The following is a 25,127-nucleotide window of genomic DNA, read 5'->3' as shown; positions in this document are numbered from 1 at the left end:
TTGAAAAAGGGAAAATTAAGCACTTTTTAAAAACACCCAATGAAAAAAGCACCTTTAAGGGCTTTTAAAAAACAAAAATAAGCACCTTTAAGCACTTTTTAAAAACGCTACGCACCCTGACACTTAAGTTACCTTGCCAACAATATACTGATTTAGAAATTTAAAAGATAATTTTCAAAATAAACTTTTTCTCTCAATAGCATATTTATCTAAAAACTAACACTAACTTTAGCTCGGTGCATTGCTTACAATAAGAATAAGCAGTAATAAATAAGTTTTNAAAAAAAAAAAAAAAAAAAAAAAAAAAAAACGAGTTCTTCTTAAATATAGCAAACATGTCGCATTTTTCAACAATATATCCATTAAGAACTGAAACAAATTTTTCAGTTCAAACTCATCAGAGTTCTTAATATCTTATGATATGCAGCAGATTTGAGCTCATATATTATATTATTTATTTCCTTTATTGGAAACAAAATTAAAAATATTATCTCGCACAATAAGCTGTAGTGAACAGCTGTAAACTGTCTAACCGTGAGGATAAGGAGCTCGAAATTTGTGTCTGTTTACGTTTCTTTAACCCCTTCCTTCTCGCTCCCGTGAAAATGACGGGGTGAGATTTCGCCTGCTATTTCTCGCACCCGTGATATTGACGGGCTGGAGTGTTCAGTAGTAACGCGCCAATAAGAATAAAACTAATTAATTTCTTTTGCCCGGAAAACATTTTATTTCTCATTTTACACACCTGATGGCAGTACCACGATATTTTTAAGGTAATTGTAGATAGTTCATTTTAAACTAGTTGCAGCACTAATCAAATACGTAATACAAATACAAAAGCCAAAAAAATAGGTCCTTTTATGACCGTTTTCTTGAAAATTAACCGATCGTTAAGGGGTTAAAAACATCATCCATTTGAAATAAATACGTTTTTCTTTTTTATCTCAAGCGTACAGAGAAAAAAAAAATTCTGTTTGAATTACCGTACTGTGTGATAATGACATTTCTGATAAAAAAAAAAATAATAACTTAAATGCTTGTTGTTGTTGTCGTAGGCCATTAAGGCAAGTGGTGCGATTGTTCTTGTTTTCCAGTGGCTCCACCTGTGGCCAAGAATTGGACTTCTGGCACACCCGTTTATAGGGCAGACGCATACATACATCAGTTCATTCATAAACAAACGGTAATTTTGACTTGAACCAGAGTACGATCAATCTCCAATTCAGTACCCCCGTAAATATAATTTGTTATGGGAACACGGAGGACTTTGTGACCCGACAAACTTAACTTGCACCAGTCACCATTTACTACAAGGGGAGTCTTCGACCTGTGCGTATTTTGTTGCCTGTAGCTATATACAAGATTTACTGGCTGCTACCATCAGAATTCGATAGTCAACCAAACAGTTTAACGCTAAACTGAATTCATCATCAAATAAAATTTCGGCTTTATTCGGCCTATAGCTAGAATTCTCTAATTTCAACTGGAACTCTGTACCAGAGAAAAATACAAATTACAATTGTTTCCGAAATGCTAAAGCCAAATATTATTTACATTCAATCGCCCACCTAAATTTCGAACACTTTATATTAACAAACTTAAGACAGAAAATTAAAAAGAAAACAATAAAATGATAACACATTTTTCAAGCGCACTAAAAAGAAGAGAATAATTCTATTTTTTGTCAGACCTAAAACGAAAAACATCTTCACTTTTTATTAAACTTTTATCATCTGGGCTTCATTCCACGTTCCTAAAATGAATTTTACAAGTCATGTTCCCTAAATTTTTCACATTAGGTGAATTTCGATTTTTTTTTAAAAATTTTATTCTATAAAACAGAACAGAAAATAAGAGATTTTTTTATCTGTTCTTATAGCTGAACTTATGGAGAACTTCGAAGACGTGAATTTAATACTCAATCTAGGAAATATGGTCCCTATAGTTTAGTCAGGAGGGATGTCCAAAGTTAGGTTAATTATACTTTTTGTGTATCTCGTGAACTTTTAAAGTAAATGGAAATTTTTTGCACGAAATTCTAATTTTGAATCATTTATAGAAAATTCCATGCAAAAAATAACACTGGGGAATATTTTTTTTTCCTATTGTAAGAGATCGCATACTGTCGTACCGCTCATTTCAACTCAGCCATCGGTTTCTTTCTCCAAGCTCCCAAAAATCATTTTTATTAAGGGATATGGAGTTTTTTCAGAGTACCATCGTGGAATATGTCTATTTAAATTCTCATGAATAAAAGCGCAATGATGGAAAACAAAGCCTATGTAAACATGAGGTTAGATTAACATTGTTTTTCGAGATCCAAGGAAAATAAAAAAGCTACAGTTTAAGTGCTTTACACTTAATTCTATACTTATAATTTTGAAGTGAAGAATTATCTAGGCTTTAGAACTGACAAATAACTTAAATAATTTAAAAGTTATTAAGCTTTTTTTTAAATCGCCAATTTGGCGACATTTTCCCATCTAAATGAAAATTACCAAAATTACTGCCTTATACTCAGTTTTTGCAAATTTTTTATGAGCCCATATAATGCAGCATTGGGGTAAGTTTTTAAATATTAAAAATTAGACCACAAACATTTTTCATTTTCCAAAAACTATGGCTTTACTCCATATTGACGTTTTCCGCCATTTTCATAATAAGTATAGTAATCGATGGCTTTAAAAAGTAAACATACACTTTCATATAAAACCTTTGTTTTGAAAATCATTTAAAAGGTTACAACTTTTAAACGAAATTCAAAGAAAAATAAATTGATAAAGAATGTTCTTCAGAGGTCATTCCTTAAAAATAAACAAACTGCCTAAATATTATTATAACTTATAATAGCAGAAAATTTTCGCACTATGAAATATTTTTTATTATTATTTGCCTTTTTTATGAACCCAAACCTGGAGTTCTGAAAATTACACTAGTGTGGTGGAGATTTAAATAAACGGACCCTTTTCCTATCATTTTCTTTTTTTGAAATTAGTTAATGGTGAAGTCAAGTCAGTATGTTTAACAAAACCTAGTCACATATTTAAGCTACTTTTATTGTTAAACTAATTTTTTAATCAGATATTTTAAAAGTGTTACACTAATTTTGATTGAAACTAATATAAAATTAAAACTTGTGTTCAATACCTTATGGCACCAATTAAAAAAACAGATTTTATTAGATTTGGTTTACAATGATTTTAAACTGTACAAACAATTCAATTTTAACTTATGAAACAAATAATCCTTCATAAGATGCCACTAAGTTTTTTTTTTTAAAAATATATATCATTCAAGTCTTAATATACACAAAATAATTATTAATAAAAATAATTGATTCAATCACTTTTGTATCATTTGCAGGTCTCAAAGTTTAACATATTAAATTATTGTAATTAAATAGCTCTCTCTTAGGGTTTTCAAGCCAAAAAAGCTGTATGCCCACCTAATAAACAATTCCCCCAGGCTTTGAAGTTTTTTTATTAATTTCCTACTGTCACTTTTGTCATTGAAAAAATTCCATTCTAAAAAAATGCTCCCCTAAAAAAAGCCATCCAAGACAACGTATATCAGGGGAAAACATTCTTCAGTATTTCTGGAAAATGACCACAGAAGTTCTATAACAGTGTCGGGCGAAGCTCTGAGTGAATATTATGGATTTTTCCAGACTTCTGTACTTTAATTTTTATAATAATTTTCTTAAATTAACTAGTGAGTAAAACATTATAAATCAACAAAAAAAGCTTACTTCAAATTTATGAGGTATAAAATGAACCACATAAATTTTAACCAAATTATATAAGTATATTTCTTAGGAAATACTATTTTTCATACATTCACTAAAAAGTGCCACGAGCTCGAAGACTAAAGCTGTTGGCAATAATCCCACGTTTTTTCGCTCTTAATAGGGACCAGAACCTTCCGTGAAAGCTGAAAAACTGCGAAGTAGTAGGAATTTTCATGTATGTGGGTACACGAATGTTTTAAATATATAAACAGTATTAACACTTTATACATTTAAGATAAAAATTACAACAATATACATATTTACTTAAACGTGTCAGTGCTAATTATTAAGAATTACGAAACCTTATACAGTAATAAAGGTTAATCAACCAATCATGCACCTTCATGAGAGACTGTGGTATATGTACTCTGAGTCAACTCATCTCTTAGTTTGACATGCAGGGATCCTTCTCTATTACGCATCAACATGAAACAATGCTCATTTCCGCAATGTGGCAGCAGACATGGTTTAACTTTTTGATGAATATTTTGGAAAAACCCGCGAAGCACTGAAGCCGCAAAACATGAAGAGCGAAGTGACGAGGGAACACTGTATTATCTTTTCTTTTTAAAAACTTGTAAGCTAAGTTTGACACACTGTAATACTCAAGTTAACAAATTTTAAATAGTTTTTGACTCCTTGAACCTAATCTTCAAAAGAAAAACAAGCAATTTTGATAAGTACATTTATTTAGTATGGAGAATAGTTACTAATCTTATGTAAAGATAGTTATGTTTAACATTCAGATGAATTTGAACAAAATAAAATTTTTAAAAAGAAATACAGAAGCGACATTTACAAAACTAAATTATAAATAAATAACACAGAAAATATATTATATAGAAGAATATTCATTAAAACTGTACAATTTAGGCAGGCAAAACCTATCCATTTTGTCACCTCAGATTTTCTTTCACCAAGAGACAAACCAAAGCTTTCACTAAAAAAGGAATAATTTTAACATAAATACACTACGAAATATTTTCCTATTACAATTAAATGGTAACACAAAATTCCATGTTTTCATATGGTTAGAAAATTATTGATAATATTCCGTGAAGACAAAATTTTCAGTTAAAATTAGTGCCATCTTGTGCGGGGTGAAAAAGGGGGAAATACATTTTTAATCTTTTTGAAAATATGTTAAGAAGGTTTAAATTTATTCAGTTTTTAGTGAAATTATATTTATCACTTGGGAAATCCAAAATTGCAAGCTATTATTTGCGTACAAACTCAAACAAGAAATGTCATTATAACAAAGAGCAAAAATGATTATATACAATAAGATAATGAAGTGATGATCAGAAATATGTTTTCCATTAGCATTTATGCAGATTGTTTCACAGAATGTACAGATTTTAAAAAAAAATAAGCAAAATGTAACAGAATCAAAACTTAGTGAAAGCAATCACAACACTTGAAAAACTTAAAAGTAAGCACAAATATTTTATATAAAATAGGACAGAAAGACCGATTAAAAATCAAGTTTTTAAAATAAAAAAAAATGACAAAATACAAATGCGCGAAAAAAAAAAGGAGGAGGATTCTAAGTCCTTTCCCATGAAATCTTTATCACACTTAAAACATGCTCAAGAACAATTTATTTCCTTTGACATGTTTTAAAACATTGCACCATTTCTCACTGCAACTGAAGCTATTTTTTACACTTAGAAGTTAAAAAAAAAATAAACTTAACAAAAAGGATTAAATATTATCTAAAACTGAAGCAATTCGAAACGATTATGAAAAAATTTAAGAGGAACATCTCACCAAAATTCACAACAGTAATGTGCAAGTTACAAAATCTTGTAACAATTAAAAATGGGGAAAGATAATGCAATAGTCATTTCACACAGAAGTGCAAGGTGATCGGCTTATAAGAGAAAATTTGAAAATTCAATAAGCACAAGCCTAATTTAAAATTCAAAAAGGGCAAACTTCAGCCGAATGCAATACTTTTATATTAAAGCTGTCCGGTCTGTACTTGGAAAACATTATAATGTAACCCTAAATTTGAAATAAGAAGCATTTCAGAGGTCATTTAAAAAAAAAAAAATGCTTTGTCAGGAAAAAAATATCAATTTTTAAAATACAAGCGATTAGTTTTATCAATTCTGAAATTTGTTTATATTTAGCAAATAGAAGTTTCAAATTTTTTCTTACATTTTTGCATCCTTAGTAAAACTGCCATATCTGATAAATCTTTAAAAATAAACTTTTGGTCCCAATTTTTAACATGAATTTGAGTTTTATACAAATTCCTTACATTAAAAAAAAAAAGTGTGGAAATTAAAGGAAAAATAAGCATAAATATTAAACAGAAATCTTGTTTGGCACAATATAATAATAAATATCCAAAATTAGTATTTTACTTTGAATTGCAGGTATTTACTAATTAAATAAAAATAATAAAAAAAATCATTAAAAAGCACAAGTTACACGCTATAGCTCAATTTAATATGTGCAGAAATGATACATTAATATTTGCATACATTAAAGAGCAAACGTTTGAGTTTATGTACAAATGTGCAAAAAATAAAACCTATTATTGAATAATTACAGATTGAAAAGCCATACAATACGTCACACAGCTTTCTATTATACACAAAAAGAAACCTTTTTCATAACTCTGTTTTCCTTCTGCAAAATGATTTAAGAGTCCAATATCACAAATTCTTTTCCTTTTTTCAACTTTCTTAACACAAACACAAGTTTTCAATATAAAACATCACAAAAAGTATTTTTCTTTCTTTCTTTTTATTTTGAATAAATAATTTCTTTTTAGATGGACCAGTTTTTTAATTAGATACTTCAATTTTTAAGAAAAATAAAAACTTAAATTTAAAAATTAAACAGTTGTAAAAATTAACTGCACAGATAACATGCTATGGAGATGAAAATTTAGAAATATTATGTACAACTTGCAGGCATTATTATTTTTAGATTTAGGATTAAGGATAGCATGATTGTCCTCTATACATTTTTGCAATAAATACAGCAATCAATTCAATAACACCTGGACGAAATTCCCAATCACTTTCCTTATATTTTATGAATTGCAATTAATAAGATTTTTAATAACAAACTAGCATAGCAATAGTAATGCAACAAATCCAACATCTTTTTTTATACCTTAAAAATATTTTTTTCTTTTTAAAAATTTGATGCACGTGGACAGGTTTATTAATGATAGCATTGAAATGCAAGGATACTTTTAAAAACATTTTTTTTATCCATTACTAATACTTTTAAAATGAATAGAAAGGTTAACAGTACTGGTCTACTTTTACATAAATCAGTGAAAATCATTACAATAAAACTGCAGTTATATTTTACAACTAATATTGAAATAAGTATTTTCTATGTTTTGGGACTATCACTAGGATGTCCAGAGTCTGTATTTTCACTGACAACAGGTGATTGGATATGAACGTCATCCAGAGGTGTAAACTGATTTTGATGCATTACTTCTTCAGTGGGAAGATTTTCAGAAGTTGTAGGTCTTGAGGGAGAATCGCTATCTGATGAATAATCGGTGGATGTGCTACAACAATCGTCATCTTCGTCTTGATAAACTTCGGCACCTTCAAATATGTAACGACTTGGAGGAAAGTACAAGAAACTCTTATCTAAGTAAAGAAAGGAAACAAAGATAAAGAATTTAAACTAAGACTGGTCTATAAAATTTAAGAAAAGCATTATCATCCCTAAAAGATAAATTTGAACTAAAATTTTTAAGCAGACGTAAACACATTTGCAACTTTCGATTAATGAGAACTAGAAGCGCAGAAAGTCTTAATATTTAAGGGGGAATTTTTATTTTTAGAAAAATTAATTTTAAAAAATCAGGTTCTGAGATGAAACAAGTCTGTTTGATAAAAAATTTTTCAAAGTACAGTCGGACTACTGTTTAACGAATTTCCATTTAACAAATTTCGAGGAACCAAGAAAATTTTGTAAATTTCTCTGTAAAATAACTTCCAAATAACAAAGCAAATTTTCTATTGAATGAATACTTTGAGATTCACTTTCCCTAATTCCCAAAATATTTCAGAACAATTCAAACTTGTTAACGTATTTCATGGGGGAAATGACCTTTTATTGATTTTAGCAGCTACTTAACTATTAGGGAAAGCAGTAAAATGCCTTTCCCTTTTTGTTTGCATTTCATGCATGAATCCATGCCAAAAATCAATTTATAAGAAAGCGTAACAGCATCAAACTATGATGTTACAGAGATTCATAAAAGTTTTGCTAAAGCTGAATTCTTGGTCAGAGCAGAGAATTTGAAAAGTGCGAAGGACGAGGATGATATTCTATTAGAACTTAAAAAATGTGGGTACAGCTAAATGCCTGGTTTCTTAAGGCAAGAGCCTTAATGCGCATGCGTTAATAACGTAAACAAATAATTATTTTGAATTTGTATTGATTTGGTTACTGTCGACCAGTGCTTTAGAGAACATATAATGACTTTGTTCAAGAAAAAAACCCTTTATAGCTTAGCTAAATGAAGAAGCTACGTTTAATGTTAAAATTAAAATCTTGGCGCATTTCAATGCTCTGTTGGATGTTGTCTGCCATTGCTTCTGTAGCCAACGATACAGTGTAATTCGAATGCAGTTGATTCGGACATTAGTAGCCGTTCAAGCTGAGCGTTCGATGATGTATGCTGTCTAACTCACAAATTGATCAATCAGGAGTTAGTGCTCGCTTCAAGCTGACATTTTGTAATGCCGACCTGTCCTAAGATACCAGGCCTTCAGAGAGAACCACAAAATTGACAATGATGTACTGATAAATTATTTTCTTTTTGATTCTGAAGCGGCAGTCACAGAAACATTAACTGAATCAGATAATTTAGGACAGAGTGAAAAATAAAAACAATTTAGCAATAAATTCTAAGGAAGACGAAGAGGATGAAGACAGAAATGAAGAAATCACTAAACCTTCACATGAAATGTTAAAATCATTTGAAACAATTCGATAGCAGGTAATATTTTACAGCATAAAGGTGTATCAATGGCTATTTTAATTATGTCTAGTCTTTATGAATTTAAAATCTGCTTTGCGTTAAGTATTTCAAATGATGATTTTCTATTTAACAAATTTTCCATATAAGGAGCTTTTTATAGGGTCTTAGCGACTTCGTTGGATACAGCTCCAACTGAATAAGTATTAAAAACTTTACTACCTGGGGATAATAGCTTTATTTTCTAACATACAAGTTAAATAAAAGATTATTTTTTCAGACTTGAAACCAAGTGAAAAGTAAAAATTTATTACAAAAAAAAAGCACAGAACTAAGCCAACTCTTTTATTGTTTATCATTCCTGAACTTAAAAACTTATTATGCAGTTGAAAGCTGGTTAGAGAAAATTTTAACCAGCTTACAACTGCATAAAAACCTGATGAGAACAATATACAAATAGATATGTGTAAAAACTTGATGAAATAGACAAACACACAATGTAGGGTCAAACAAAATTAGTAAGTTCTTGTTGAACAATTTGCTTTCTAGAAAATTTCACTAAAAAAATTGAGATTTTTAAATTTTTTTTAATAAACTTTACTAAATATTTAAATTTAGACAGAGCAATAAATTTAAAACTATTTAACTTAGTCTTATAATCAGGGTGTAAATGATTTTAATCAAATGATTAAAATCATGATTTAAATCAAATGATATTTTTAAAAAATCACTGATTTCAATCAAAAAAAAACTATTTTGTGTATAGTCTTGAACATTTTTTGTTTATTTTTCTAAGTTTCAAACATAAACAAGTAAGTAGACTGTTCTATATATTTCTCAGATCTCACTCATATAATTCAACATTTCTACTTTCAATGTGACTCATTTGCTTTTAAAAACAGTTTACATATTATATTTATAGTTCATTGAACAGTTTACATATGATTACAGCTATGATAGCAGCATGGAACATTACAAAACAAAAACAACAACATCATCAAATAATTAGAGCTAAATACAATGAGCTTAAAGGTACTGGATTAATTCGGCCAACTGAAGTGCGCTGGAATTCTATGTGTGATTCATTAGAAAGCTACATCAAGAATTGGTCAACTTTCATGCAAGTTTGTGAGGATAATAGGGATGATATCGACACCAATATCAGGTCAAAAGTCATGAATATGGCAATTAAAAGAAATGCAGAAGATATGCTTTTAATGTTAAAACCCATTTCTGTAGCATTAGATAAAATGCAAAAAGATAATTGTAGTTTATCAAATGTTGTCAACATCTGGAAAAATTTAAAGGAAACTCTGAAAGATTCTAATAATAATTGCTGCAAAAATTTTTTTACTAAACGATATGAACAAGCGTTAACACCAGCTCATTTCCTAGCTTACCTCTTGGATCCTAATTCTGAAGTACAATGTTTAACACTAAATGAAAAAGATCAAGCTGTAAACTTTGTTAAAGAAAAGTATGGAGAAACCTCCTTATTAAGTATTTTGCTAAAATTCATTGTACGCTCTCCTCCGTTTAATGGAACTTTGTTTGATAAAGAATCTCTAGAATCTTTAAACATCTTGGAATGGTGGAAATCAATTGCGCTTCTAAAGAACTGTGTAGGTCAAAAAGAGTTTGATGCAATACAGTTGTTATGTACTGCAAAAGGAACAACTGCAGGGATAGAGAGGATGTTTTCCACTTTTGGACTTGTACATACTAAACTACGGAATCAATTGGGTGTAGAAAAGGCAGCTAAATTAGTCCTTATGTTTAAATCTTTAAATAAAACTAATTAAATGATTGTTTAAATAATTTGATATTGTAGATGTAGAATTAATAATTATCACATATTGTTTGATAAACAATTTCTTTCTTGATTTGTAGTTTGAAATCACTTTGTTATTGTTTATTTCTTATTTCACCTTTTGCTTTTAAATTATTAAGAAATATTTTGTTGATAATGGTTAGTAATGTTTATTTCCAATGTATACCATAAGTAACAATAGTAATACAATACAACTTTAAATCTATGGTACACAAAATTGATTATATTCCATAGAATTGAAATTATAAAAAAATCATGATTAAAATCAAAAAAATCCGATTAAAATAAAAAAAAATCCGATTTTTTTGGTATTTTAAAAAAAAATCATGACTGCTTATAATTAAAAATATAGTTAATATTTATTAAGTTAATATTCATTGTTAATTACACCATTAAAAATCTATTCATGGGCAGGATATGAAGCAGTTTAAGGTAATTCCGTATCAAATGAAGAAATTAAAAAAAAAATTTTTTTTTTAGGTCAACTATCCAGATACTTACAGGAATACAATTGTAACCTAGAGGACGTAAATCTACAGGAATACAATTGTAAAATTTGAACAAACTCACTGCTAAAAAAAAAATTTAATATTTTTTCCCCAGAAAAACTGAATTTTAAAATTATTTGAAAAATTTAATTTAAATTAACAAATAGATTACATATTCAATAAAATGCTATTAAAAACTGAACAAAATTAAACAAAATGTAGCTCTCTGGGTCATTTAGCATTCAAAGTAGACTGAGTTTTTTTATTTATTTTTTTTTATATCTATTTTATTGTTTCTTGCGCTTGGTTGATTGGGTACACTACCAATTATTTGCTTATTCTGAATAGTCAGTGCTACGTTCTTTGTTATTCATTTTGTTAAAAAATAACAAAAACTTTTAGGATTATAACTTGAGACAATCGTTTCGGGCCATACTGCTTAATGATATGGGTAATATATATTATTTAATGCTCCTACACTTTTCAGTTATAGGAAGACTACTGTATTTATTATTATAGGACCATACATTCTGCAAAAATGTGAAACTGTCAAAAGTTAAAAAATATATGTACCAGGCAATCTTTTTGATAAACTTTCCCTACTACTGAGTGGCCAGAAACTGGAATATGCATTTCCTAACTCAGGTAATTCTTGATTAGTAGAACAAGGATCAGTGAGGGGTTTCTCTTGATTGGAGCCGTCTTCACTATCATCTAGTTTAATGGCTGACAGACCTTTGTATTCGCAGCTGTTGCTTTCATCGTTTTGTGGTAAGTTACGTGATTCACCGGTGGTAATTGAGTGGTTGTTATTTACTTCAGCTGCACTTTGACAATCTGCAGAAGTGTCCTCATTATGAGGCGGAAGATCAGATGGAGGTGGAAGGGCATTAATTTCTTTTAAATGTTGACGAGGTATGGTATCATCAATTTTCCATTCATCTTCCAACCTGAAAGAATAAATTAGAAATATGTAGAGACAATCAAATAAGTCAGAGGTAGCAGCACAATTTTTTAAAATTTTAGGATTATAGAGAGGTTTTGGTTAGGATTAAAACAGGTTACATTGTAGTTTATTACATAACAGAAAATTATTCCTATTCATATATATTCCACACACACACACATATATATTCCTATCCATATACAGATATCTCAGAAGTGATGAGTAAAAAAAAAAAATTCCTAAATATATCAAGTCAAAAATGAAATCTTTGAAGTGTAAAAATGAACAGTTTCAATTTTACATATTACCTATCTAAGACTAAGTGCATAATCCTCAAACAGCAGTACCACCACTACTTTTATTTAGCATCCAATCAAATAGGGTTGGTTGACCATTTCTTTTAAACCTCTCAAACTTTTGAAGAAATTTTTTCCTTTATGAGATCGAACAAAACATCTCCCGATATCCCCAAAACTTCAAAACATAAACCAAACTTTGTGGAATATACATCACCAGCAACTGATTCCAACCATTCTTTTAGAAAAATACAGTTTTGTTCTTTTTCAAACCAATCATTCAAGAATTTGATCTGCCATCTTCTAATGGTATCAATTTATACACAGACAAATACCATGAAACAGCAGGAAATGTATCGAAAACATTTATGCTACTAGATAAACAAAGAAAAATGTAAATAACAGCCGGCAAACACATTGTTGTACACCAAAGAGATTCCAGATCAATCGGAACAAATCAACTGGGTCTGAGAACAATAAAGGCTTCTGAAAGCAATATTTTGACATCACTAGCCAAAGAGTTCTGGAACTATATCTTTTCAATACAAAGTAGTATTTCATCAGAAAAGCACGAGTTGTTTCATTTTTAATGTCAAATATTAAATTAAGTGAGAAAAAAAAATGATTAAAAAAGGAAAACATTTTAAAAAATATCAATCGTAATGTGGAATTTTTTAAAAAAATAATCATAACAGATGTTAGAATTAACTAGAATCTCAGCAACTGATCATCTATTCTAAGCTTGGTTATAGTCAAAATCAGAGTCCCTGGCATTTCAAGGTTTTTCCAGACTAGTTGGAGCTCTGTCAAATACAGCTAAAATTGTTAATATCGATGCAGCAGCACTCGCATTACTATTAATGTAATAAAATATGAATCATTTCTAATTATAATCGAAAACGTTAAATTAACCTCTTGATTTGTCAATACATATTAATTAAGGTTAGAAGACTTTTCAAGTAAAGGGTTTTTGTCAATGCATACATAATTTGACTAACTAGCAGCAGGAAGTTATGCACTGAAGGTCAGAATCTTCTCAAACTGTGGAAGCAATTTAATATATTGGTGAATGTTATGTCTAAATTCTTGAAGAGATGGAGTGACCAAGGGAGTATTATGCCCAGATCCTTTTTCTGTGTCATCTTTTTGACGGAAACTTCACTTTACTTTGTAGTAGTGATGCTTGCCCAACATAACCACACATTACATGTTAACTTTTTGATTCCAAGACTGCACTACCAGGCATAAGATTCAAGCTGTTGTAACTTAATCGAAAACAGACCATCAAGAGAACTACAATTGTTACAAAGAATCACAAGGAGCATGTGTAATGAACAAAGGTACACAAAGAGTGGACAAAAAGTAGTGAGTGAGTAGCTCCCGTAAAATTCTATTTTAGTTATCAGTCCATTTTTCAACAGATATTTTGTAAAACTGTGTCTTATAATCTCTCATATATATATTTGAAATGAATATAATTACAATAAGGCACAAATAAATTATTAATTATCAACAACAAATGGTTCTTTGGGATAACCCCAATATTTAATTTCTTCTGAAAAAGATAGTGTTTAAATACCCACAACATTAGTGCAATAATTAGTAAATCCCTGCAATATTTTGGAAAGTATTTTAAAATAATTTACGTTATGAAACATCCAATTGATAATTAAACTTACACCATTCCTTTACAGCATATACTTAGAGTATACATAGGACGGCGAACATCATTTGAAATAATCATATACAAAAATGAGTAATGCAAAAGATAATTTCGCAACATTTAAAACTAGAAGAGAAACAAAATCAAGCCTTACCTTCGACACAATTCACCTATAATGACATCACAATCTCCAAGTAATTCTATATCAAAATTTAGCTGTTTTAAAGGTTCTCTATTAATTAAAATCTGTGGAACATTAGTTGGTATAGAACCTAAGGAATAAAAATAAAATTAAGAATTTACCATAAAAAGCAAAGAATTAAAAGTTTCACTAGATGAATACTAAGCAACATTCCAACAAAGCTTAAGAACTGATATAGGAATAGGACACTAATTCATTCGACATTATTTTAATGAGGTAGATTAAAATAAAGCTTTTTGTCACTCTTCAACATTCTAATATAGATTTTTATTTTATTTTATAACCGTTTATTTTATATCAGCAAACCAAATTTATGGATTTACTACTTATGTCTAACTACGTAGCTTTGTAATTTTGAACCCAATCTTGATGGAACTAACCCGCATTTGCATTACATGGAGAGGAAGATCACCAGAACCTGCCATGTTTAGCCTGGCAGACTAACTCATGATCAGTCGACCACTGACCGGATGCGAAATTCGTAATGACTAGCCATCGCTGGGATTCGAACCAGGTTCAATTCATTGGGAGGTGAACGCTTTATCACCTGAGTCATTGCAGCTTTTTTTTAAAAATATAACAGTCTTTGAGCAGCCGACCCAATTTTGGGTTTACGACTGCTAATGTTCAACTTCGTAGCCTTTTAATTTTGAACCAATGCAGAAGATAAAGAAACTCTTGGTTCAGCACCCCCAGAGTTCTATGTTACAGGAATACGGAAGATTTGCAACCAGACAGATTTAACATGCATCTGTCCCCATTTACTACAAGGGGAGCCTTCGACTGGCGGGGATCGAATCCACAACCTCTTGGACACGGAACCAGTTCTTCCCAATCAATCGGGCTATTCCAGACCTCGAAGTAAGTTGTCGGATTTACTTATATTTCTCTTAGTGTACTAGTCTTCCACAAGATTCACAATTATCTTTCATAGGAAAGTACACTGAAAAATTATGCCAATCTACTTAAGCACTTTAACCATTCTTAAACAACAAAGACAATTTAAGGCAGGGGAAAAAATCCCATAACACATTCTAATTATGACACTAGTTAACCTTTTTATTCTCCACTTGAATTATAAAGTATCAAGCATATTAAATGATATAAAATTAATAAATGTTAATATTTAAGGCAGCATTCTCTTTGCTCATTTAAATTTAGGCACCAACAGTCAAAAAGTGCTTTTTTTTCAGGCTCATTTTCATACTTTACAAGAAATTTAACTGCAAAAATTCTAAATAGGTGCAATATATAATTAAGACTTATTTTCACACAAATCCACGACTATAAAAAGCTTTATAAAAAAATTCGCAATTGTATGTTTCAGGGAGAAGAGAAGCTAAAATAGGAATTAAATGAAAGTTGATTTTACATATTTTGAATAAGATGTTAGTTGAGTGTTTAAAATTAAGCTGATTGTTTTTGTATCTTTATTTCCAACATTTTTATTTACAATTATTTAACACTTTCTAGACCAAAAATTTGGATTTTTCACAGCAGTTGACAAAACAAAAAGAGAAATATCAAAATAATTCAAGAACAAATTAATTCATCATTTTCAATTTAATATGCAAGTTTACATATACAGGGGTGATAGTGAGCCCAAGTCAAAATTCCAGAAAATTTCTTGGAAGAAAAAAAAAAAACAGTTTACATTGAAAAATTAGAAAAAATTTAAACAAGGTCTTTTTTTTTCCCTTTCTCTCAATATTTCTTAGTTTACTTAAAATATATTTAAAATTTCGCATACACCTATACCATTTACATATACCTACCTGGAGAAGAAATTAAAATTTACAAATATATCTTTCTTTTTGGAGTTTATGATTATAACAACTATTTACTGAAAAAATATGAAAATTAATCATGAATATAAGCTTATAATGTATATCTCTGGCTCTCCCTTACAAACAAATAAAATAGTGTTCTTAAGTTTCACCTTTGAAAATTTGATTGCCGGAAACTTCGGTGATCAATGATTTTTTGAAACTTCTGGACCTTCGATCTCCGGAAACTTCCGGATCACTGTTAGCGAAAAATCTGGAAATCCGTAGTTTTTCCGGAGCACTATCACCCCTGCTTATAAATACTTAATTTATAATAGCTAACAATTATCCTTGCACCAAAATTGAATCTTTGGTGAAAAAGGGTTTTTGACATGGATAAAACCATGGTTAGAATCAGATAAAAAAATGCCATCCTCATCATTAAAATTGGATGATGTGATATAGTTTAAGATCTTTTCCCTAAAATGTCTGAATTCCATATGAGATGTAAACAATGAATCCTGATGTGTTCAAATTATACAGAAAAATCAGGATTATCTCAGAACTACGAATTCTGATTAATGTGTCAAAATTAAACGATAATAAATAAGAAACTTTTTAATGTATAAAATTTACTTACTAGGAATCATTGCAACTGGCCGTACTTTCAAAGAAGAACCCATGACAATTAGAAGATCACAAGTTTCTTTATCGTGAGCCAAAGCATCATGAAATTCATCAGACAATCCTTCGCCAAAGAAAACTATATCAGGTTTCATAATACCTCTGGTACCAGCTTCNTATATTTTATAGAAAATTACACTGAAAAATTATGCCAATCTACTTGAGCACTTTAACCATTCTTAAACAACAAAGACAATTTAAGGCAGGGGAAAAACTCCCATAACACATTCTAATGATGACACTAGTTAACCTTTTTATTCTCCACTTGAATTATAAAGTATCAAGCATATTAAATGATATAAAATTAATAAATGCTAATATTTAAGGCAGCATTCTCCTTGCTCATTTAAATTTAGGCACCAAAAGTCAAAAAGTGCTTTTTTTTTCAGACTCATTTTCATACTTTACAAGAAATTTAACTGCAAAAATTCTAAATAGGTGCAACATATAATTAAGACTTATTTTCACACAAATCCACGACTATAAAAGGCTTTAAAAAAAATTTCGTAATTGTATGTTTCAGGGAGAAGAGAGGCTAAAATAGGAATTAAATGAAAGTTGATTTTACATATTATGAATAAGATGTTAGTTGAGTGTTTTTTAAAATTATTAAGCTGATTGTTTTTGTATCTTTATTTTCAACATTTTTATTTGCAATTATTTAACACTTTCTACACCAAAAATTTGGATTTTTCACAGAAGTGGAGAAAACAGAGAAATATCAAAATAGTAATTCAATAAGAACAAATTAATTCATTATTTTCAATTTAATATGCAAGTTTACTTATACAGGGGTGATTGTGAGCCCAAGTCAAAATTCCAGAAAATTTCTTGGGTTAAAAANGGGGGGGGGGGGGGGGAAACAGTTTACATTGAAAAATTAGAAAAAATTTAAAGGTCTTTTTTTTCCCTTTCTCTCAACATTTCTCAGTTTACTTAATATATTTAAAATTTTGCATACACCTATACCATTTACATATACCTACCTGGAGAAGAAATTAAAATTTACAAATATGTCTTTCTTTTATGAGTTTATGATCATAACAACTATTTACTGATAAAAAATGAAAATTAATCATGAATATAAGCTTATAAAGTATCTCTCTGGCTCTCCCTTACAAACAAATAAAATAGTGTTTTTAAATTTCACCTATGAAAATTTGATTTCCGGCAACTTCTGTGATCAATGATTTTTTGAAACTTCTGGACCTTCGATCTCCAGAAACTTCCGGATCACTGTTAGGGAAAAAATCTGGAAATCTGTATTTTTTCCAGAGCACAATCTCCCCTGCTTATAAATACTTAATTTATAATAGCTAACAATTATCCTTGCACCTAAATTGAATCTTTGGTGAAAAAGGGTTTTTGACATGGTTAAAACCATGGTTAGAATCAGATAAAAAATGCCATCCTCATCATTAAAATCGGATGATGTGATATAGTTTAAGATCTTTTCCATAAAATGTCTGAATTCCATATGAGATATAAACAATGAATCCTGATGTGTTCAAATTATACAGAAAAATCGGGATTATCTCAGAACTACGAATTCTGATTAATGTGTCAAAATTAAACGATAATAAATTTTAATGCATAAAATTTACTTACTAGGAATCATTGCAACTGGCCGTACTTTCAAAGAAGAACCCATGACAATTAGAAGATCACAAGTTTCTTTATCGTGAGCCAAAGCATCATGAAATTCATCAGACAATCCTTCGCCAAAGAAAACTATATCAGGTTTCATAATACCTCTGGTACCAGCTTCTGCTGGACAAATAGGGCAATATGGAATCCTCTGAAATATAAGAAATAACATTAAGTATTACATTACAAAACAGTAAGGAACATCTGAGGTTAATCTTTAACAAAACAGAAATAGTTTTACAGTAATGCAACAGTTAAACCATAAAAAACTGTAACTGTAAAAAACACTATACACTAAACTGTAAAAACTGATAATCAATAAATAGTAGAGTTTTGGAACAATTCGGCACAATTTGGGAGAAAGAACTACAGTTAGCAGTAAGGTGAACTTTATGCAACCATTCTAACCCTGGAATTTGGTTCGCAAAATGAAAGGTAACAAAACATAAAGAGAAAAAGATCCCTTATAAACTTAAATTCCATTAAGTTCAAAACAAAATTAGAAATTCAAGAAGGATAAAACAATAAGTTAATAAAAATATGGCCTCTACTAGCAAACCAAATTTTAACTCCACAGCTCTCTGGTCTTAAATTATAGTCTGCACTAATTAATTAGCATATGTTAGGACACCCCCGCTAACTATTAAGATGGAAAGTGAAGATCCAATCATTAGATCAAAAGTTATGGAAGGTGGTAAGATTTATTATTATTTTTTTTGTGCACACTGTACATTTCTATTCTTGGTATATCTTTTACAACTGTACTTACACAATACAAAGGATGTATGTCATAGATGTTAAGTCGTACACCTAAAACACAGATGCGGCTTTTACAATTTTAAAATACGGGTAAATCAAATTATAAAAAAATAACTTGTCTTTTATTAATAGCACATGCAAATTTAATAAAATTTAAAATACAAATATTCAGAAACATAAGTTGGAATAGGTAAAATGAGTTTATTATAGTGTGCCCAGAAACATTGGTTATTTAAGAAGTAAAAGAGACCATTCCATAGCAGCCCAGAACCAAGCAAGATCAGAAATGTCATTGCATGCCACTAGAGACGCTTATTATGAACTCTCTGTTGCACCTGTTTAAAGTCACACAAGCAAGATCCTAATACATAAGATTCTAGCCTTAGATTTGTCATGCAATTACCAATTCTTATATGCCCATGTAAGGAAGAAAAAATTTTAAAAAATGTTAGTCTTTCAGAAACTTAAAATGAATAATGCTAGTAATTTATTTTGTGTCATTTTTTTTTATTTTATTTGTTAAATGAACACTTAGATATAAAATACCTAATAATTTATATCATTACATTATATAATAATTTATAAATATAAAATTTTTTTATTTTTCTTTATTTGAGAGTAACTGTGGTGATCCTTTTTGACATCACACTTCCTAATTGTGGTTTCTAAAGTGACATCCAAACTAGGAAAAGTTTAGCAAGAAACATATTTTTGAAATGTAAACTTTTATTCAGGTTCTATGCAATCCATTTTAGAAAGTTTCTCATACAAAACTGCTCCTGCATATGAATAACACATTCCTTATTTAACTTATATTTGATTGTGATGTAGCAATATCTTTCTGAATGTATATAATATATTCTGAATACATAAAATTGAGTGAATATTAGTTTTAAAATTAATTTAAATTTAGTTTTTATAGAACTAAAGGGTTAAAAAAATAGAGCTTCAAATTAGCATGGTTCTCTAAGTTTTATAAAATATATGACAGCTTAATGTTTCAATATTTTCATATATTAAGTTTAAATAGGATTTGGAAACTTCTATACTTATGGAAAAAAGTAGTCTGCAAAAAAAAAATCTAAACAAGGCTTTAAATATTTCATCAATTATGCTAAACATTATTATCAATATAATATTTCATTCTATCCCTTTATACCAAGTTTTTGAAAAAACTGAAAATAAATTCTTCAAGGAAGGAAAAAATTATTAATTTAATTTTTCAGTTAATTAAATGCATATCATTTATGGAGGTTTAACAGGGAAAAAATGCAAAAATATTTCAACATTCTCTTTTTTTATTTAATAAAACTTGTTTTAGTCAAAATTTTAACATAATTCACATCTCAACATTTAAACATCTTATAATATTCTTTTTAAAACTGAGTTTTTTAAAGTTGAAAAAACATAAAAACTTTTTGGTAATGGTAACGATAACTGTTCTAATAAAAAGGAATAAAAAAAATTAATCCAAATTTTATTTATACTGAAAGTTTAAATTGCATTGTTGTCAATAGAAAAAATCCCCATAGATAACTTTTTTTGCTTATTATCAGGGTTCATACAGAGATTAGAAGAAATCCAAGGAGTCCAAAATTTTAAGGACTTATCAAAAATTTAAAAACTTTGTTTTATGATAACTAGACAGCTTTTTTTTAAAAATTAAATAGCAGTTATTATAGGGAAATGCAAAAATGTACATTTTGCACATTTTTTCTAGCCCTTTTGAAATAAATTTTGACTTTATTTTTCTTGATGAAGTTTGACAAAGTTATCACTTACACATAAATACATTTTCCAGTTTCAAATATTTTAATAAATCTTGTTAAAGATTAACATAAAAGCCTACCATTCTTATATTTTTTAACTTGAATACATAAGAAAATCTAATATATTTCAATAAAAAAAACAGTAAATTATTAATTAAATTTGCTTGTAACATGTAAAATTAATTGCTTTTTTCTTCTAACTCTTGCTTGCAATTAAATTTTTTTTCTTTTAAGTTTTTCTTAAACTATTAGATTTTGACAGGTAAGGCGCATCATTTAGTTCCCCTATTTGAACAACAAATTCATCAGCGGACTTAGTAAGTTCATCTATGCAACACAATAATCTAAAGAGTTTCCAAGGACTAATTTGTAAATCTAAGTAGTTCCAAGTACTCCTTGGAGACTTTTTTGTACGCACCCTGCTTATTATGGAACCACTTATTTAGATTGAACACTTATAAAAGTATTAAAACCAAGTAGTTAGCTTAAAAATTAGTTTAAAAATAGGAAATAATTTTTTTTTTTTGTAAAACTGCTTTTTTTTAAAAAAAATCTATTTCCAACATGTTTTTCCTTGTTATTCACTTAATCACTTCACTTTTAAGGATTTGTGTAGAATGTCATCTCTTCCGTGTTCTACAGGTGCACCCATTTTAACCTTTAAACTTATACCAATATTTATTCCATGCTCTATATACACATAGTAAAACAACTGCATTTTAATTTTTACTACTTTCCAGATTCTCACTCTGAAATATCTGACAGCATAAAATTTCTTATACGTGATGTATTAGGAGCACCAACTTAATATACTCCTAGCACTGGTGCAATTTTGTTAGCTAAAACTTATTAAATCACCAAAATATTTGAAAAATTTTAAATCTAAGACATTAAAAGAAAAGAAATTTAAAACTCAGCATCAAATTTGTCAATTTTGTACAGGGTATCTGCTGCATTTTAGATTTTCAAATTCATGACTAATTCCAAGGATTTTTCGTGACTTTACGAAGTTACTATTTTTTCCGAGAAAAACACAATAGTAAATTTAAAAAAGCATCATAATAACATTAATTGAAATTATAGGTGTAACCAAAACTGTTATACTCTACATCAGTGGTGGGGAAACTTTTTTTAAGACGGGCCATTTGTAATAACTAGACAATCGCAGCGGGCCAAAGAATAATGCTTAATCGTTAAAAAATTTATGTGTTCTATAAACATATACATATATTATTACATACACTTATTATTTTAATAGTAAAAAAGTAAAAGGTAAGAAAATTATAAGCACAAAATATAAAATGAATTTAGTGTAGCTCTTGATGTGAAGTATTATCACTTTATTTTCTGGTGTCATTACTGGTTGATGGTGCATGAGAAAAATGAAATGCAAGGATTGTTCGGGAATTGGATTTTTCCGGTTCTTTCGAGAAAACAGAACAATGAATCGAAAATGCGAGAGTGTCTGGAAGTTTCGAGCGAAGATGAGTCATCTGTTTAGGTCGGATGGATTTGTCCAGAATACTATTGTGTTTTGAATATCGCCGCAGGTAGTTTTTATGCGGGTCGTCACATTACGAAGTAAGAACGCGTTCAAACATTCTCACGACGGCACTCTTAAACGGGCCGGATTAAACCTTTCCGCGGGCCGGACTTGGCTCGCGGGCCGTAGTTTGTCCATCACTGCTCTACATCTTCATATTTATAGATTTTTAATTTAAAAAACAGAGAAAATAAAGATTTGAAGCAATAAAATAGCTCAAAAGTAATTTTTTTCTCTTTTTTCCGCAGAATTATATTCTTAAGATACTTTTCTTGTACAAGGGAAAGGAAAGAAATGCTTCGGATTTTTCTGTTCTCATTTCGGAATAAAAATAATTCGCCAATCACTGGCTAGCTTCAGCTAGAATTTTAAATTTATAAAATAAAAAAAATAAATAATAAAAATTCTGAAATCACAGAAATTTAGAAGATAATTTGCTGTAAAAATGACGTGTTTTTCTTTTTTCTCTCTCATTTTTTGAAAGAACACAATTTTTAAAGAACATGATTAAAACATTTTATATTTTAATAAAATATGACTGTGAGTGGGGAGTTTGTTACAAATTCAGATATTCGGAATACCAAGAAATTCGAGGAGGGGTAACTTCCAGTTTAATAATTAGATTTTTTGGCGACCTAAATTCATGATTTAACTTTTCAAATTACAAAAAAAGTTAAGAATTTCCATAAAATAGAAAGAGTTGACACTTTTGAATACTTCATACTCATAATTGCATTTTCAAGTTTAATTTATTTATTTTGAAGAAAGGAAGCTTTCCCAAGTATCTGAAACGTTCTCTCTCAAATACTCGAAAACTTTTCCTTACATAGCACTTGCACAAAGCTCAAAAATTCTTCATAAAATCAAATGCAGGCGAGCCTGTGAACAGTCACTAAATTTACAGCAAGGAAGCAAAAAAAAGTAAATCAATATCACTTAAGAATATTTAACATCAAATGTGTACAGTGAAAAATCAAAAGGTACTTGGCCATTAAGACAAAAGATATAGCCAAAAACAAAAGTTAACCTTACCTGATTAAAAATATCTTCTTTAATAACAGATGAATCTACTTTATAACTACATACAGTACAAGTTGCTGTAGCAAATGAACCTAAAAAGTTTAAATATTTAAATTAAGAGCTTTTAGAAATTCCGAAAGCAACAAAATTTTGTTAGATTTACTGTCAGTGTTCTCTCAATTCCAAGTGGGGAATAAATAAAAAAAATTCCAAGCAAAAACAGTTAGTAAATTTTAAAAAAAAAAAACGTAATTTATAATGAACAATTTGAATTTGAATCTTGAAATGATGAAATGTTTTAGTATTGATTGAAGAAACTTAATTCCACGGGACATTTTGATATTGGAAAAAATTTATATAATTGTCATTAAAATACAGCACAGGACAATTTTATTAATAGAAAACTAAATTATCAGTTAGCAATTCTTTTTTCAATTTTATCTGACTATGCATTTTAGATAAATTAGGTCTTGCATACATGATTGACATTATTTAAGATTCTATTAGAACATGGGAGTCACCTAAAATATTTTATGACTAACTTACCTTTTTGATCAATTAACACAATCTAGTGTTGTTTATATGAATTTTCAGAAATCTATAGCTCACAAACTTCAAAACGTATCTGTCTATGATAAGGACTCATATATTAAATCAATTATCGTTATTTTTTCTTCATTCTATGAATTTATTTTTTACAGCAAACAAGATAAAATTAACAGCTAAGCTTGAATATTTCATTACATCAATTACTGAATAATCCCCAATCTTTACATTCTTTTCGATACATATCTCTACTTATTTTTTATTTTTCACTTCATTATATATTTTTTGTCCTATCTCTATTTTTTTGTAAAAAAAGAATAATCTCAATTTACCTTTGGAAAGCACTTGGGGATAAAAACCTTGGGGATATAATAATTTAAAAAAAACAATTTAGATACAACACTTGTACAAATTGTGTTTAAGCAAGCAGGCATTGAAGTTCTATCTCATTTTCATTACTGAGCTACATCATTACTTGATCATTTTGTAATAATTATGATATTTAACAATTTTAACATTAAAACATAATTTTTATTTAACAGAAAATATTTGTTACATTTTTAAGGAAAAACAAAAATTTTATTAAATCATGAAACTTAATGTACTGATTTCTTCTCAAGACTGAAGAGTGGCCCCCATGATCGTAATTAGGATCATTTGATATTTATGCATTTTTTTTTTCTTCAAATAAAGTATAAAAGGTATATGCAACACTTAAAATGTTAGTTTAAAAAAACCTATGGAGGTCACAAAACATTCCAGGTAATTTAACAATTAATGCACATTCATTGATCAAATTCTATTCTAAATTTATACTGAAAATTTTAAATAATTAACATTCAAAAAACTTATGCCTCTTAATTGAGATTTTGCATTAATTCATACATACCATGACAAGTAATAACATTCTGTATTCCTGCTGCATGTTCTAAAGTATCTATATTTTGAGTATAATTTCTAAGTAATTTGTTTTGCTTTTCAAGAACTTTAATAAATCTATGACTAGGAGATGGTTCAAACTGTCCAGGATAGATTTCCTAAAAATAAAGATAATCACTTTAATTTAATAGGTGGCAAAAATAAATGTAACTTGTTCAGTTATGAGCTAAATGGTAATTATGACTGCATACCTAACAGAGCAAATATTAAGCACTTTTAAGAACTTTTTTTGAAGAAATTAAGGACTTTTTTTTTTGAAAAATTAAGGATTT

At 28.8% G+C, this 25,127-nt stretch overlaps 1 protein-coding gene across 1 annotated transcript in view; it reads right to left on the bottom strand.

Annotated features, from left to right (window-relative positions):
- Positions 1-4,458: 4,458 nt before the first annotated feature.
- LOC107438690 (NAD-dependent protein deacetylase sirtuin-1) overlaps positions 4,459-25,127 on the bottom strand; it is a 32,710-nt gene continuing 12,041 nt past the window's right edge. The window contains exons 6-11 of the mRNA XM_043040016.2: positions 24,806-24,953; positions 23,383-23,462; positions 18,241-18,430; positions 14,135-14,252; positions 11,649-12,025; positions 4,459-7,416 (exon numbers count right to left, since the gene is read on the bottom strand). Coding sequence (XP_042895950.1) covers positions 7,148-7,416; positions 11,649-12,025; positions 14,135-14,252; positions 18,241-18,430; positions 23,383-23,462; positions 24,806-24,953 — 1,182 coding nt within the window. The 3' untranslated portion in view covers positions 4,459-7,147. The remainder of the gene's footprint in view (positions 7,417-11,648; positions 12,026-14,134; positions 14,253-18,240; positions 18,431-23,382; positions 23,463-24,805; positions 24,954-25,127) is intronic.

Source organism: Parasteatoda tepidariorum, chromosome 4 (genome assembly GCF_043381705.1).
Source record: "Parasteatoda tepidariorum isolate YZ-2023 chromosome 4, CAS_Ptep_4.0, whole genome shotgun sequence".
Classification (NCBI taxonomy): Eukaryota; Metazoa; Arthropoda; class Arachnida; order Araneae; family Theridiidae; genus Parasteatoda; species Parasteatoda tepidariorum.
Note: the sequence above shows the minus strand (reverse complement) of the source record. Positions and strands in the feature narration are given on the sequence as shown.